At 36.2% G+C, this 17,255-nt stretch overlaps 1 protein-coding gene, 1 non-coding gene and 1 pseudogene across 2 annotated transcripts in view; 1 reads left to right on the top strand and 2 right to left on the bottom strand.

The window, feature by feature from the left end:
* PASD1 (PAS domain containing repressor 1) overlaps window positions 1-4,268 on the bottom strand; it is a 63,637-nt gene extending 59,369 nt beyond the window's left edge. Inside the window, exons 1-2 of the mRNA XM_036226951.1 lie at window positions 4,215-4,268; window positions 2,923-3,077 (exon numbers count right to left, since the gene is read on the bottom strand). Coding sequence (XP_036082844.1) covers window positions 2,923-3,077; window positions 4,215-4,246 — 187 coding nt within the window. The 5' untranslated portion in view covers window positions 4,247-4,268. The remainder of the gene's footprint in view (window positions 1-2,922; window positions 3,078-4,214) is intronic.
* Window positions 4,269-13,305: 9,037 nt separating this feature from the next.
* On the bottom strand, window positions 13,306-13,412 carry LOC118608133. The gene has a single exon (XR_004952931.1). It is a non-coding gene; the product is annotated as a U6 spliceosomal RNA (small nuclear RNA).
* A 202-nt stretch (window positions 13,413-13,614) lies between these two features.
* Window positions 13,615-13,733, top strand: LOC118608279 (annotated as a pseudogene).
* The last annotated feature ends 3,522 nt before the right edge of the window (window positions 13,734-17,255 follow it).

The following is a 17,255-nucleotide window of genomic DNA, read 5'->3' as shown; positions in this document are numbered from 1 at the left end:
ATCCCTGCCCAACTCGGATAATTCTGATAGCAATACTTGCTTCCTTAATGGGTATGAGTCTCAGATCTTTTCCTATGAGTAAATTTGGATAAGGAGGAGGCCAGGCATATACAGAAGAGTTCCAGACCCCTCACAAAAGAGAGAATGAGAAGAAGGTATATAACTACATGGGAAGTAGAAACAATACGAAAGATAAACCTCTCCAATTGGACAACTGTCTCAAGATCAGTGTTCCTGACCACTGCCCCCAGCGTGCAAACTCAATTCTGGTCACGGCGCTTCAAACTCAGTTAACAAACCATGAAACTCTTCTACAGCTGAGTTCTGAAATTATTTCCCCATTGACTTTCGACTGTACCTAGTGACTTTCATCTCCTATAGTTTTTCCAAGGAAACAAAAAGGACGGAAGAGAGTCCATATATTTCCAAGGAAAGAAAACCAGTGTATTTTATCAATCAATCATAAAGAGCTTTTCTACTTTACTATTACCCTTGAACTTGTTTTGTTTCTAGGATAGGTATCATATCCAATTTTTCACTAAAACCCCAGTGACCAGCATTATATTTAACTCACAATAGGGGTTCAGTTAATACTATTAAACTGAATCTTATTCATTCATTTATTTAATCAGTCTTTACTGAGCTTCTACTATTTATCCTATTCTCTTTTCAAGGCTCAGAATACAGTATGAACGAGGCAAATAAGATGACTATCTTTTGTACCATGTACACTAGTTGGGGGTAGGGGACAGATAACCAATACTTAGACAATGGAACTGGTAATTTCATACAACATTAAGTAAAATAATTTAGACTGGGTGATCAAGAAAAGTCTTACTGAGAAGGTAACATCTTAATCAAGATCTGAATGGCAGGAAGACAGCCATGTGAAGACATGGGATCAAAGCACCTCAGACAGAGGAAGCAGTTATATACAAAGTGAGGCAGAAAAGAATATGGCCTATTTAAATAACAGACAGGAGGCCAAGGGAGGTACACTAGGGTGGCCAAGGAATAGAGTAGTAGAAAATGAAGTCTACCAGATTGTCAGGGTCAGATCATGCAGGGTATGTGGTAAGGAGTTGGCATTATTCTGAGTGGACCATAAGTCCTTTAAGCAGGAAAGTGACATAAGGTTTTAAAAGATCACTATGAGTAAGAGGATTTTTGTTTGTTGGTTGGTTTTAGCGTATGAATTTGCTACAGAACAATAAACTTGAGGACTGGTCCTTGTAGGGGAAAAAAGATCACTATAACTATTCGTGAAAAATACATTAAATTGAGGAGAAAGAGTAGAAGCAGAGGGTCTAGCTAGTAAGCTTCTTCGAAGTAACAGATGATGGTAGACTAAATTAGGTCACTACACCAAGGCTATGGAAATGGGGAGAAGTGAGTGGATGTGAGGTATATTTTAGAGGTGAAGTCAAAAGGATTTGCTGATGGATTGTGTGACAGAGTGAGAGAAATGAAAGACACGAGAATGACTTCTAGATTTTTAGCTACTGTAGCTAGAAGAATGATTGGTAGTACCAGCTACCAAAATGGGGAGACTGGGGTTGGGGGGGGGTGTGAGAGCCAATGGAATGGAGAGGAATTAAGAGTTCCTTTATGACCATATCAAATTTCCTATTAAATACCCAAATGAAGAAGTAACGTAAGAAACTCTCTTACTAGTTTAATAATGAGTATGATTCTCAAGTATGGAACTCAGGTAAGAGGTCAGGACTGGAGATAAATTTGAAAGGTGTGGGTCAGTGACATCCAGGTAGTGCTTCAAATTAAGGGACTGGATGAGATTACCTGGGAAATTAGGTTAAATATAGAAAAGAAAAGGTCCAAGGACTGGGCCCTGGGCCACACCAATGTTTAGAAGTTGAAAGGGAAAGTAGGAAACGTACCAAAAAAAAAGAAGGAAAGAAAGAAAGAAAGAAAAACAGACAAGTGGCCAGCGAGATATGAGAGAGAAATCAGGTAAGTGTGTTATCCTGGAAGCCAAGAGAAAAGTGTGTCACAAAAGGAGAGAGCGGTCACCTGTCCCATGATTTCACAAAGTCAGGAAAGATGAAGACATTTAAGAGATTGAAGAATTCAGCGATATGAAGGTATCTGTTCTTCCAAACAAAAGGAGTTGTACTGGAGTGTAAATCTGCTCCAGCTTCAGTGACGTGAGTTGAGGAAAGAATGTGGCATGAGGAAGTGAAGACAAGGTCTGTACAAACATTTCAGTAATATTTGCTGTGAAGGAAGGGGGCACAGAAGTATTATGGGGTCAAGAAACTATTCTTTTTAAGGAAACAGACTTTTATAGCATGATTATATGCTTATGAACATAACCTGCTCAGATGTTTTGAGTTAAACATACTTAAATATTATAAATACTATTTTAAATTCCATTTTACATTCTCAGAGCTATGTTTCCCCTAGCAACATTCACCATATGTCTTCAAGTGCTTAAGATACAGAAATTTGCATTATTATTGCCTAGTATATGTCTATTAATTCTCATTTCCTTGTTCTACTTTTTCATGAACTTCAATAGCACTTTCAGCATGGACCACAAACTTATGAATGGAGAGAAGCTAAATATCTCTATTAGAAGGTGCTTGAAGAGATCTTTTTAAGTCTTTAATCACTCCCAAAGATGTCTGTCTGAGGTAAAGGGAGAGACCTAGCTATCCTATCCACCACTAATTTTCAATATGGGTAATTAAAAACTATAAGGATCATGGGGATGGGGAGCACGGCATAGGGAATGCAGTCAGCATTAATGTATTGGCTAAGTAGAAAGCCAGAGGAGAGAAAGAGCAATTAGGGGGATCATTTTATAAACTATATAAATGTCTAACCAATGTACTGTATACTTTAAGTAATAAAATAAAATTTAAAAGAAAACTATAAGAATGGGTTATGGTCAGATCGAACCTTCCTCCTTCAGTGAAAGAGCTTGAGTTTTCTGCAAATTTTTAGCTGTGTCTCCTTCTACAGGATGACTGTCAGTTTGTACCACGGTATGCAGTTCACTGAAAAAGGTATTGGAACAGTCCTTCTTCTTACTTTCACGTATGTTAGGTACATCCCTAATTGACAAAAAACAATCAAGGTTATTGATGGTAAGGGTAAGGCTGGAAATTCAGATAGTGCAACAATAGATAGAGATAAAAAAGAAGAGAGAAAGAGAGATAGATGTTAATGTCAACATATGAGCAAAAATCTAACCCCTTCATCACTTGTAGGACAATAGTAACTGTCAATATTAAAATAAGGAAATGAAAGCCAATCTCATCTTCCTTAGACTGAGGCCCTTGAGGGTAGGGACCAGATCTGTCCCTATGTCTTCCACAGCAGAGCCCAGCAGAGTATCTAGAAATGTAGCTTAATAATTATATACAACAAATTAAGTCCAGATTAATTTGGATTTAATAGTGGGTCTTGGTTCTACCATATGTTCTTACCTGCTTTTACAGGTAAAAAAATTTACTTATTAAAGAAAATTCTTTCTGAATCATCTGTAATTACTCAAGAGGCTCTCTCGAAATCATTGCTCCTCAGAGAGAAGGCTGAACAATAACAATACTTTTTGAGCCTTTTTTTAACTTTTAGAAAACCTAGATCATAGAAAAGGGTAACGAAGGTCAAATACATGGTGATGGAAGGAGATTTGACTCTGGGTGGCGAATGCACAATGCGATGTACAGATGATGTATTACATAGTTGTACACTTGAAATCTATATAATTTTATTAACCAATGTCACCCCAATAAATTTAATAAAATTTAAAAAAAGATCACAATGAAAATTTTTGACAAAAACGTTTTCATTACTGCACTACTTCTGATGTTTGAACTGAAAAAAATAAGGTAATTTATCCTCTCAAAAGCAAATGAAGTTAAGCTCTAGGCAAGCCCAAAGCCCTTAAACAGGCTTCTAAACCTATCAGGGACTGCAAACCATTTACTTAAGTGTTAGCTCTGGGCAGCCGCTGTGCGAGGCATGGAGGATACAATATGATGAGGGAGATATCAGGTACATAGGTAATGTAATTAGTATTATAATAGAGTTGGGGCCAAGGGTTATGGAAAACTCACTGGAGAAACTAAATTTCCCTGAATGAGTCAGACATGCTCAAGAAAATAGAATTTTGCTAGGTGTGAAATTGAAACAGATAATGAAAGAGAGGGTTTTGACAGAAATATCAGTGAGTTATAAATTCATACCTCTTCTTTTTTTCTTTCATGTTTTTATCCATTATTCAGTGATTTAACAAAGAATTCTGAAATCAAAGTAGAGCAATATTTTACTAAGAAATCAGTCTATGATGCATTACGGTAAAGCAATAAGACTAACCAAAAATCTCGATCGCAGGGCACCTTTACATCAAGGAACACCTATTTCTTTTAAAAATAGAATTTCATTAAGTACCAATAACCCTCTCATATGTTATGTAGATGTTGAAGACTTGCTTTATTGTGTGATCCCTAATGAATATGTCATAACTTTGCAAATGGCTTTATTTGAAAAAGTTACAACATTCTATGAAGTTACACAACTTAATCCAAAAGTCAAGTATTTGTAGCTTTAATACCATACCCTTAAATTCCTTTAACTTCCACTAATTTCAAGATCACTTAATGAAACACAGACAAATGTGAGTTGAAAGATTGGTATCTAGCCACACACAATATCATGACACAATGGACAAAGTCTGCATTTATCATTGATATCATAGAAATCCCAGGCATACAAAAAATGGCCCTAACATCACAGATGTCCTCTGCTTTGAATTGTATAATTAGATTCACGTAGCTCCTCAAGGTCAAACCCTAAAGGAAGAAGTCAATGACATCCAAATAAATATGTGTTAAACAAGAAAATGAGTTAAAATATAACAAACATCCTTTAAACATGCTCAAGGAAAGTAGGGGAAAGCTCTGGAGTCAAATACTGGAAAGACAATGAAAACCAAAGCCAGTCAGATAGAATACCAGCCTATGCTGCTGTGGAGACGGGGTGCATGGCTACACGACAAAGGCGCTTGAGTACCTCTCTTGGGTAAAGGAGAATCTAAGCAAGGAATTGAAACAAGCCCATTTTCTCTTCCCTAGGTATAGCCAAGACTTCAGGGACTATAATTTCATTCAAAAATTGTCCCACCAACGAAGGGAGAAAATAAAGAAGTTTTTCTTCCTCGCCATATTCTCTAGGTAGGAAAAAAAGGGTACTACTAGACCGAATCAACCTTAGGGTTCCAGGTTCCACAGAATTTTCACAGATAAAGCACCAGTGAAGATGAGTTCACCATTCAAAAGTAGAAAGTATATAAAGAAATAATCCATCATATGCCAAAATTAGGACACAGACATCCACACCCAACCTCACCCCACACACCCAGCAGTATGAGGCCTTTAAGAACTTCGCATAATCCAAATATCTGAACGCCATAAAAATTAATTGCTTTTAGAAATAATGAAGACAAAACAGAAGAAACTTAAAATATGAGAAAAGACCAGGTAGACATAGAACAAAAGAGAAATTCTATAAAAAAAGACATATTCAATGAAATTAATTCCAAAAAAGAGGGAATAAACAATGTGTTAAGACACACCGGATATGAAAGTTAGTAATTGGAATACAGGTGTGAGTAAATTTGCCATATTACCTTTACAGAGAGATAATGAAATGGAAAATATGAAATAAAAGGTTATGAAACATGAAGGAGAGAATGGGAAGACCTAATATATGTCTGATAGGAATTCCAGATGAAGCGAATAGCAACAATGAAAGAGAAGCAGTATAGAGCTAATAACTAAAATTTTTCCAGAATGGAAAATGTGATCCGATCTGGTTAAACTAAAATAAAACCATATCTAGAAATATCAGAGTGAAATTTCAGGACAGAAAGACAGCTAGGCCATTCTGGGCAATACAATAGATCAACAAATACCAAAGTCTAGTATCACAAAGGCCATATACTCTGGCCCTAATGCAAATGAATTAGAAGTCAAGAAAAAAAGATAATATAAAACCCTTTAGACTTGGATACTTAAAACAATAGCAACAACAGCAATAACAAAATCTTTAAAATAGCTCTGGACATCAGAAAATATTCAGAACTGAAGTATTGTAAGAATACTGCATATAACAACCTATAATATGTAACTAAAGCAGCACCAAAGAATTTATACCCTTAAATACTTATTAGAAAAGAAAAGGAAAGAAATGAGCTAAGCAGTCAAAAAAAAATTGTTAAAACAGTAATAAAGCTAAAGAAAAGTAAAGCAAGAAAATAATAAAGACCAGAAAATGATGCAATAAAAATAACAATATAATAGAACAGATTAAAAAATCTGTTTCTTAAAAAAATAAAATATAATACCATTTTATCAGACTGATCAAGAAATAAGGGTGAAAACACATTTTGGAATAAAAAGTGTGTACCTATGAATAAAAGAGATGGAAGAAAGCAGTATGATTAACTCTGTGCTCATAAATTTTAAAGGAGACAAAATAGAACTTTTTTTACCCTAACTTACTTTAAATACAAATAAAATTTGAATAAATCTTGCAAATGTAAATTAATTAATTCAGTGATTAAAAATTTTATTCACAGAAAAACCTAAACAAACCTAAATAAAACAGCCCTGATGTTTTCATGACTGAATGCTTCCAAACATTTAAATAAATAGGTATCTCATATTATTTCATACCATTCATGTCAGAAAACAGAGAAGCCACCCACCTAACTCATTTTATAATGCTAGTATATTCTTTATACTAAATCAGAAAGGTCAGCATCAGAAGGGAAAATTTTATATGGCAATTTTATCTGTGATCTAGATTCTAATCCTAAATATAATTATCAAATGCAAACCAGTTGAGTATTTAAAAATTTGTGCTAATTCCAAAAATACCAGGAATTTCACATTAGAAAAATATAATTCAACATATCAGACAAAAAGAGAAAAAGAATGTGATCGTCTCAGTAGATGCAGAAAATGTATTTGATATAATTCAATACACATATAATTTTTTAAAAAATATTCTTAACAGGCTGAATATAGACAAGAACTTTAATCTGATGAAAGGAATCAACCAAAAACACACAAACAATATATTTAAAAGGTGGAACATTGAAGGAATTATTTAGATTAGGGGAAAAGAAACAAAAGTGGTTACTAAAACATTTAATATATAGTGATAAAGTTATTAACCAATGCGTTAAGATAAGAAAAATAAATTAAATAAATAACTCTTGGAAAGGAAAAATGTAACCGTCCTCAGTCATGAACACTATGGTTATCTTCATAGAAAATCCAAGAGAGTTTGCAGTTTGCTAGGAATAATAAAATATTTCAGCAGGTTGTTGTATACAAGATTAATATTTAAAAATTAATTTTGTTCCTATATGCTAGCAACCAAAAAGAAAACTTTTTAAAAATACACAATAGCAACAAAAATGTATAGTGACTACTGCTTATAGCCATGAAATAATAACTAATATGGGAATAGCCCACCTGCCCTGAACAACTAGGAAACTGGAAAATTATAGGAAATACCTATTTGGGTTTATTATATAGCAGGCAGCACATGCCTGTGATCCCTGAGATAAAAGCAAAAAGAAGAGAAACTACAATAATCCCAGCTTTCTACCTGAAGTTACTTCCAGAGCATAATTCAAGGAGTAGAATCCCAAGCAGAGTACAGAGGTCTCGCTAAGATTAGCAGACAGAAAGAGGAGTTCAGAAAGGCCAAGATGGCTGGAATTCGTTTACAGAATACCAGAAAGAAAAGAGCTAAGGCAAAAACAAAACAAAACAAAACAAAACAACAAAACACACATCCAAAAATCTGAATACAGGTTCTCTTGAATCTTTGGCTGAATACTAAGCTTTGCCTGTGCAAGGTGATGCTCTACAAGGCAAACCAAAGAACTACCAGGGAAAGAACAAATACAATGAATTTAAAACTAAATAATAATCACAGTTTACACATGGATGACATTTGATTTTCATCCAGCAGAGTGGAGAAAAAAACGTTGAAAACTGAACAGAGATTCAATGTGTGATAATGTCAGGCAATCTAAAATACATGTAACTGTATTCCCCAAAGGAGGAAGCAAAAAAAAATTTTTTCGAATAGCCAATTTTTTCCATACTGGATAAAAAATATAAACTTCTGAATTCAAGAAGCTCAATGAATCCAAGAAAATGAACACAACAAAAAACTCACCAAGGCACATCATACACAAATTGCTAAAAAACAATTATAAAGAGAAAACCTTAAAAGCAAACAGAAATAAAGGACACAGTTAACACAGGACAGAAAAGCCCAAATAAATAAATAAATAAATAAATAAATAAATAAATAAATAATAAAATAAAACATCTTTAAAGTGCTGGGGAGAAAAAATCAACCTAGAGTTCTATATCCAACAGAAATACACCCTTCGAAGAAATTGAAGGTAAAATAAAGACATCCTCAGATTAACAAAATCTGAAAGAAGTCAATGTCAGCACTTAAGCACTGCCAGAAATGTTAAAGGAAGTACTTCGGGTAGAATGTAAGGATACTGGGTGGAAACTCAGATGCACATAAAGAAGTGAAAAGCATTGGCAATAATATAGATGTGCATAAATATAAAAGGTGGCTTTCATCTTTAATTTCTTTAAAAGATAACTGACACGAAAGCAAACTAATATAGGGTTTATGATACATGTAGAAGTCAAACCTGTGGCAATAACAACACAAAAGATAGGAAGGTAGAAAATAAAAATCTACTGTTGTAAGGCTCTTATATTACACATGAAGTGGAACAATATTAATTCATGGCTGAGAGCCATGAATTTGATTAAAGCTGGATACTATAAGCTGCCTAAAGCAACCAGTAAAACACACATAAGATATAGATCGCAAATGAAAAGACAAAAAATGGTATACTCATTAAATACTCATCATTAAATGCTCATTTAATCCAAAAGAAAGCAGAAAAAGAAGACAAAGAGAACTATGATCAAATGAGACAAACAAAACATATAGGAAGATGGTAGACTTAAACTTGACCGTATTAATAACTATACTGTCAGTGGACTAAAGACGCAAAGGTAAAGTCTGGGATTGTCGAAACTGGAGAAAAAAGTAAGACCAAACCATGTGTATCTATGGGATACTCACTTTAATTACAGACACATAAAAATGTTATAAAGTTGTACAATTGGACTAAACATGGCGGTGTGAGAGACGTTGCCAGATCTCTCCCCTCGAAACAATAAGCTGAACATCTAAAACTCAACAAAAAACACCCAAACTGCACACCAGCACATCTGAGCGTAGGATCTGCATAGAAGAGCTACCATAGGTCAGAAGCCTGGGTATCAGGCAGTAAACTTAAAGAAATAAAGCAGCTGCCTCTTGCAACGAGAGCTCCCCATATGAGGAAGGGGAGGGGAAAAGAAGTGGCAAGTTCCCTGAACAGCCCTGCCTGGAAGTGCTATGAGCTCCACAAGGCCGGTGGCATTGCCTACTCATCAGGGCAGAAGGCAGAGAAACAGGGACGGCAGAGAAACAACAGTTGGTTTTTACCAGCCCCAGTTGCAAAACTGAGGCTGGGTCACATCCTCCAACCCCCAACCCAGAGGGCCTCTCTGCTCACACCCTCCCAGATGGAATGCCACAGGGCCCCAGGGGAATCTGAGCAAACACTACCGAAACTCTCAATAACACTGACAGGAACTGAGAATGGGGGTACCGTGCGTGATTAAATATCTGTAAGAGAAAAAAAGAGACATCATTAAGACTTTAAATAAAGCACAGATCCAAGAGGCTTAGACTCCACCTACTGAAAACCAAAAGAAAAACAGCTCATTTGCAACAGGACATTATATAATAAATCTTCTTTCTGGAGGAAAAAAAAAAGCAGAATACTTCCATTAATGCCCAGGCAGAGAAGTACTCCATTAAACACCATAAACAACCAAAGTGACAAGGCATCTCAGAAATTGAAACTAGACTGTTGTCTATCACCATACAACAAAATTAACTCAAAATGGATCAAGGACCTGAATATAAGACCTGAAACAATAAAATGAATAGAAGAAATCATAGGAACTAAATCCAAGGACCTTGGACTTAAAGAAGATTTTATGAATTTTACCTCAAAGGCAAGGGAAGTAAGAGCAGAAATAAATAAATGGGGCTGCATCAAACTAAAAAGCTTCTGCTCAGTAAAATAAATCAACAAGGTAAAGAGACAACAATCCGAATGGGAAAATATATTTGCAAGCAACACGTCCGATAAGGACCTACTATCCAAAATCTACAAAGAACTCATATGACTCAATAACAGCAAAAAGCAAACAATCCACTCAAAAAGTGGGCAGAGGACCTGAACAGACACTTCTCCCTAGAGGACATACAAATGGCCAACAAATATATTAAAAGATGCTCAACATCACTAGCTATTAGGGAAATGCAAATAAAAAACACAACGAGATGCTATCTCACATCTGTTAGAATGGCTATAATCAACAGGACAATTAATAACAGATGTTGGAGAAGATGCAGAGAAATGGGAACCCTCATACACTGCTGGTGGGACTGAAAATAGGTACAGCCACTATGGAAAGTGGTATGGAGGTTCCTCAAAAAACTAAGAATGGATCTACCCTATGATCCACCAATCCCTCTACTGGGTATTTACCCAAAGACTTGAAAACTCATATCTGAAAAGATATTTGCACACTTATGTTCATAGTAGCATTATTCACAGTGGCCAGGACATGGAAGCAACCAAAGTGTCCTACGGTAGATGGTTGGCTAAAGAAGCTGTGGTACACATGTACAATGGAATATTACGCAGCCATAAGAAGAGAAGAAATACTGCAATTTGCAACAAGATGGATGGACCTCGAGATAATCATACTAAGCAAAATAAGCCAGACAGAAAAGGTTGAAAATCACATGATATCAAACATGTGGGATATAAACCTAAAAACAACAAATGAACAGGACAAAGATTCATGGACATGGACAATGGACTAGCGATTACCAGGGGGGAGGGGGCAGGGGAGAGGGGGTGGGGGGAGGGGGAGGGGGATGGGGAGAAAAGGGGGAGGGGGAGGGTAAGAGGGAGGGTAAGGGGGAGGGTAAGGGGGTGGGCGGTGTTCGGGGGGATGGGAAGTGAGTGGGAGGGGATTGTCCTTGGAGGGTAGAGTAACTTTTTAGGCTGCTCGACTTGTTTGTGGTGGGCGGCCTAGTGGTGGTATTGCTTGTCGTTTCTTTCCATGTTTCGTCGGGACCTGTTTGTGTGTGTTTTTTGTAGTTTTGCTGTTTGGGGGTGTGTGGCTTTTTTTCTTTTTCCTTGTTTTTTTTTCTTCTTTTCGCCTTGTTGCCTCGGGATTTTGGCTTTTGGGCGGGCCGGCCCAGAAGAAAAATAAAAAATAAAATGTTAAAAAAATTATGTATATATAGTATGAAAAAAATAAACTGGTATAAAAAAATTAAGTTGTACATCTGAAATTCATATAATGTTATTAACCAGTTACCCCGAAATAAATTTAATTTAAAAATAAAGACACTGATAGGTTACAAGTAAAAGGATGAAAACATACATGTATGTAACCCCTAATGATAAAAAGCTTAAGTGGCTAATCAATATCAAAGTAGAGTCCAGGTAAGGAATAGTACCAGGTTTGAAAAAGAGAGACATTTCATGATGATAAGAGTCAATCAAGAAGACATAATAATTCTAAATCAGTATACACCTAATTACGAAGCTTTAAAATGAAGTAAGGACTGAAAGAAGAAATAAACAAACCCACATTTACACCCCTCTATCAGTAATCAGTAATCAATAGAGCAAGTAAGTGTATACCAAAGATCATCAGGCTTAGTATGCTGCCAAGATACTTGGCCCTGTTTGTTTACAGAACATTGCTCCCAGCAACCGTAGAACACACGTTTGTCATATCATATGTAACAGTCACAGAAATTCATGATTGGTCGGCCATAAAACCAGATTCCATACATTTAAAGCATTAAAATCATATAGACTATGTTCTCTGATTAAAATAAAATTAAATTATAAACTATTAATAAACATCTGGGAAAACCTCAAAATAACATGCTTCTAAATAATCTCTGAATCAAAGAATAAACCTTTGGAATAGGGTTAAACAAAAGAATTCAGGCAATATTTCTAACTGATTAAAAAAATAATTTTTAATTCCAAAAACTTCAGTAATATGTTTATAATTTATTAAAATTGCATTATATATATTTATGGTGTTATATAGTTCCATCAAGAAAAGTTATATCTAATTATTCACCTTTCCATGTTCTTATATAACATTTATTTTTCACAAAGAAAAGAAACTATACAGTTTAGTAGTTAATTAACAAAAATATGCAAAAACGTTATATTCAATAATGTCTTTATCAAAGCATATAAAAGAAGATCAAAATAATGAAAAGGTTTGCCACACCACTGGACAGGAAGTCCCAATATCATAAATTTATCAGATCTCCCCAACTAACCTACAAATTAATGTAATTCTGATCAAAACCAAGTAGTATTTTGTTTTGGTTTGGTTTTCTATACAACCTCACAAGTTAATTACACAACTGCCCTGGAAAGCAATGAGTCAGAAATATCCACAAAACTTTTGAGAGATAACAACAATGTTTAAAGGATGTGCCTGCCCTCGTAGACATTGAGGCTTATTATAAAGCCATAGTATTCAGGTAAACAGACGATGGAGCAAACATAGGTATAGAATAATGAGACAGAAGAGACTCATTAAGGAACAGATCAGTGCATGAACTAAAATTTGATTTATGACAAAAGAAGCATTATAGTTATGAACTTTTGAAGTTTCTACCATGGAGAGAGAGAGAGAGAGAGAGAAGGTGTGTGTGTGTGTGTGTGTGTGTGTGTGTGTGTGTGTGTGTGTGTGTGTGTGTGTGTGTGTGTGAGAATATAGATAGCCCTGTCTGTATATTGGCATCATAATTTTGAAGTTTCTACCATGGGGGTGGGGGTGGGGAGGAGGAGAGAGAGGGAGGGGGGAGAGAGAGAGAGAGAGAGAGAGAGAGAGAGAGAGAGAGAGAGAGAGAGGTGTTTGTTAATATAGCCCTTCTGTGTATTGAGGCAACAAAATTTGTTTTCAAGTTCTTTAAATACATGGGTTATGCTTTACATATTATTTATAATTTTTGAGTAGTTGGTGATGGGGTTTGAGGCTGGAAGGACCCTTGATTGGGTAAGGCACTTCCTTATCCAGCCTCATTTTCCCCACTGCAAATATCAGAAAAGCAAAATGTGGAACCTTCATGAATTTGCATGTCATCCTTGCGCAAGGACCATGCTAATCTTCTGTGTATCGGCCCAATTTTAGCATATGTGCTGCCAAAAAGAGCACTATTTTTGATATTTCTAAGAGCATCCAGCTCTGTTAAATATTTGACCACTCTACTTATCCACCAGACAAGACATATAACTTAATTTACTTTGAGTCTTTTCCACTCCGTAATCCATTCTAAAACAAAGACATAAACTTATACCAGTAAAAGAACATGCAAAGACTAAAAAAAGAATAAGGCCAATTAAAAATTCTCAGGCCAGTGTATAGCCATACTACTCTAAACAAGACTAATCCCGTCTGATCTTGGAATCTAAGCAGGGTCGGGCCTGGTTAGTACTTGGATGGGAGACCACCTAGGAAGACCAGGTGCTGTAGGCGCAAAAAAAAAAAAAAAGGGGGGGATTGTAAAATGACAAGGTCCTTGCAATCTGTGAGGCCAACCAAGGCTTGCCTCACTTAAAAAATAAAACTAAAAATAAAAATTCTCAGGCCAAGAGCAGCCAGCTTTCTTATTCAAAGTAATAATTAATTTGTTTAGAAGAGCAGAGTTTGCACTCAGTGCCTTTTACCCAATTCAATGGGGAAAAATCTAAAATCTCATCAAATTTTATTACCGAAGTATAAATATAAAGGTCAAGAAGGTCATGCTTGCAAAGTTTTCTTTTTTGGGGGAGGCTAGGGGGTGGTGTATTGCCCTACTCACTTTCTATTTTTCTATTTTCTGGTGTGCGGAGAGATATTGATAGATATCAATATAGATATAGATATATTTATTACACAAGATGGAGTACGGTACTATAATATGATTTGATTTCTGTAATTAATCACTTTCTCTCTTTGGTTGAGAATCAGTTATGCAGATAGTTTCTAGTGTGATAAGTGTGATGACATAGGTCATCAGTGTTCACTTGGGATAGGATTCACAGTCACAGGAATCTTCACTCTTAATCTCTCAGTCTCAAACCTGCCAGAACCCAATTAGTTAGCTGGTCAGGCTCTATGGCAATATCAATCTTCTCTGAGGAGAACTAACTTGCAGATCGAATCTGGGCTCCCATTGCTAATGTTCTTGAAACATTTTTCGGGGCCATATCTGAGGCCTGTGTGACACACATAATATGTGCCACCATCTCTGAGTACAAATAGTTCAGAACTAAATTACACTAAAGTTTTAATACTGATTTAGAATCAAAGTGAACACTTTTGAGAGCTATTCCTGAGGACTATTCCAGGACTCAGACCTAAGTTGTTCAATCTTCCATCACCCCTCGACTACTTTAAAGAGTCTCCGGGTTATTACACCCTGCAGCTGAGGAAGGGGAGAAAAAAGGCAGAAGAGAAACAGAAAAGCAAGATCACTCCTGTCTCTGGATGCAGACCTAGGGTTAGAAAAGTCTTAGAATAAAGGCTACGGCATTGCAATTCAAGGAATTTACTTACATATCTGTATGCTGATGACCTTTCCAACAAAGTCTGTACAAATTCAGATAAATGCTTGGACTCATCCACCACTGCCTTTTCTGCTTGAATATAAAGTTAATGAAGTTCTGTGTGAAATGTCTATTATTTGTCACATTCTTCAATTTGAAAAAGCAACATTTGCCTGGGACTAGGAGTCCATGCTCCTTTTATCCCTCCTCCCTTCATGGAAAGTCTCAGCATTTGTGACACCCTCCATAGGAATTTTATTAATCAATAGAGGCCACTGAAAAGCATGTTAGTAAAAAAAATATGTAGTATGAAGAAAGTTATAATATTAGCTAAAAAATAAGGTCATGATATTGGATGCGCTGTATCAGCTCAATCATGTAAAACACAAAGAAACAAATAAAATACTATGTAGAAAATGGGACTAGAGGGGAAAAATTCAAAGATGTTTTTGGGTGATGGAACTATGGGTGATATTTTTTTTTGCATTTTTAAGTTTGCTATAATTACCACGTGATATTCAAAATTGAGAAACACTTCTCAAAAATAATATGAGAGCCAGTGTTGTTGAACAGTGAAGAGTCTGGGCTTTTGCATCGACTAGACTTGGGTTCAAATCCCAACTCTACCTCTTTTACAGTTTGGTGAGTTCCTTCACCTTTCTGATTCTCAATGATCTCAACCATAAAATCTGGGTTATAATACCTACATGGCAAGGTTTTTGTGAGAATTAAGTTAATGTATACAAAGTGGCTAGCACTGTGTCTGTCACATAGTAGCTGTCAAATTAATAGTAGCTTTGATTAGGGATATTAATATTAACAGCAGCACAAAATCTAAAGGGCTGTAAGGAAGAGGCGTTCTTCTCAGAGAGGGAAGCGATGGCAAAAAATTGGCAATACAGAGAGAGGTTTTTGATGCCACTTGTTGTAGCAAGAATGAGAGAACCCCGAGGTCAGTCTTCACACAGTGGGAGCTGGGTAAATCTAACATGTCATGAATAAGTCATAAACCAGGTCTGGGTAGAGAGCTAAGGTCATGGGCAATATGCAGTAGAAGAGAATGACCTTGTAGTGGTACTGAGCTGCACAAAAGCAACATTTATCTCCGGCAGCACTCAGCAGCCCATATATAAGACTGACCCTTGATCAGAGTTTTTCTGGGCACAAAGGAGTAAGTACATCAAGCACTAAAGATATTGGCCAGAAAGTGTAATTGAAGTTTTGGACTGCTATAGTGTAAAGATGAACTAAGTCAAGAAGTTATGGGCAGGGATGGAAGAGGTTCACTGAGAAAAAAGGACAGCAGTCACAGGGCTGGAATAAATTTGAGGACAAAGAGCAAGGGCTTTAAAATTATCATAGAAAGAGCAATGGAAGAAGAGGAGGCATAACCAGGGAGAATTCAGTTGAAAATGTCACTGGTAGTTTCTGGTGATACCAAGTACGATCATGAAAAATATCCTTTCAAAAAGAAAGAGCGAGAAAGAGAGCACATCTTCTCCCTTCCACATCTGAGGAGGCTGAAGTTATCTAGTTAGTGCTCCACAACCAAGGACAGCCATCATTTCGGCGTGGCCGCCTGAACCCCGGGCGGTCACTGGGAGGCCTAAGGAGCTGTTGGGCAGATTTAGTACTTGCCAGCGGCAGCCAGAAAAGTGTTCTGCTTATCAGCCTGTCCTCCGTGCCTCCCCCCGCCAGTCCGTCAGTCAGCTCAGCCAGACCGACGGAGAGAAGGAAACCACTGTGGCCTCCACAGTGCAATAATGGCCAGAAAATGTTTGGCTCATGTAAACATCATTTAAAATGTTTACGTAGAATTTTAAAGACAACCAGAGAGGGTCTGAAGAAAAGCGGAATGTAGAGGTGGATATATCTTTGACTATCATTCTGGTTATGATACTTGTTTATTTTAAACTAAAAACCTCAAAGTATTTAAAATGCCATTGCGGAATAGTCATGCCATATATCTGTAGTTATAAAATGTGCTGTGCATTACCAGGGATCAGCACTTTCTTTATACAAAGAAAGAGACACACAGTTTTTATAAACAATTGATCAAGGAAAGGGGTTTTGCAAGTCTTAATATGATTGAGAATTGTTTTAAGTTTATAGGGGAAAATGCATGATGGCATTCATCAGTTTGAATGAAGTCATCTTCTCTTACTCATACCACATTTATTAAAGATATTTAATCAGTAAGAGAAGGAAGTATTTACAATTCTGATGTAGACAGTAATGAAGTTAAATGTGTATGGCATAAATATATCAACCAAGTCCGTGGAATTTTCTAATTCATTTTCAATTAAAACTTCTTTAAAAATTGTAACTCATAAGACTATATTTCACCATTCACTCATCCATCTTAAGGGAACATCATTTTCCAATGGATTAAATCAAGAACAAAAATTAACCTAGACAGGACTATGTATAATATGTGTGCCACATATCATGCCAAGTAAGCCGCGAAAGG

The sequence above is a fragment of the Rousettus aegyptiacus genome, unplaced genomic scaffold, assembly GCF_014176215.1.
Source record: "Rousettus aegyptiacus isolate mRouAeg1 unplaced genomic scaffold, mRouAeg1.p scaffold_m13_p_9, whole genome shotgun sequence".
NCBI lineage: Eukaryota > Metazoa > Chordata > Mammalia > Chiroptera > Pteropodidae > Rousettus > Rousettus aegyptiacus.
This window is presented reverse-complemented; position numbering and strand designations above follow the sequence as displayed.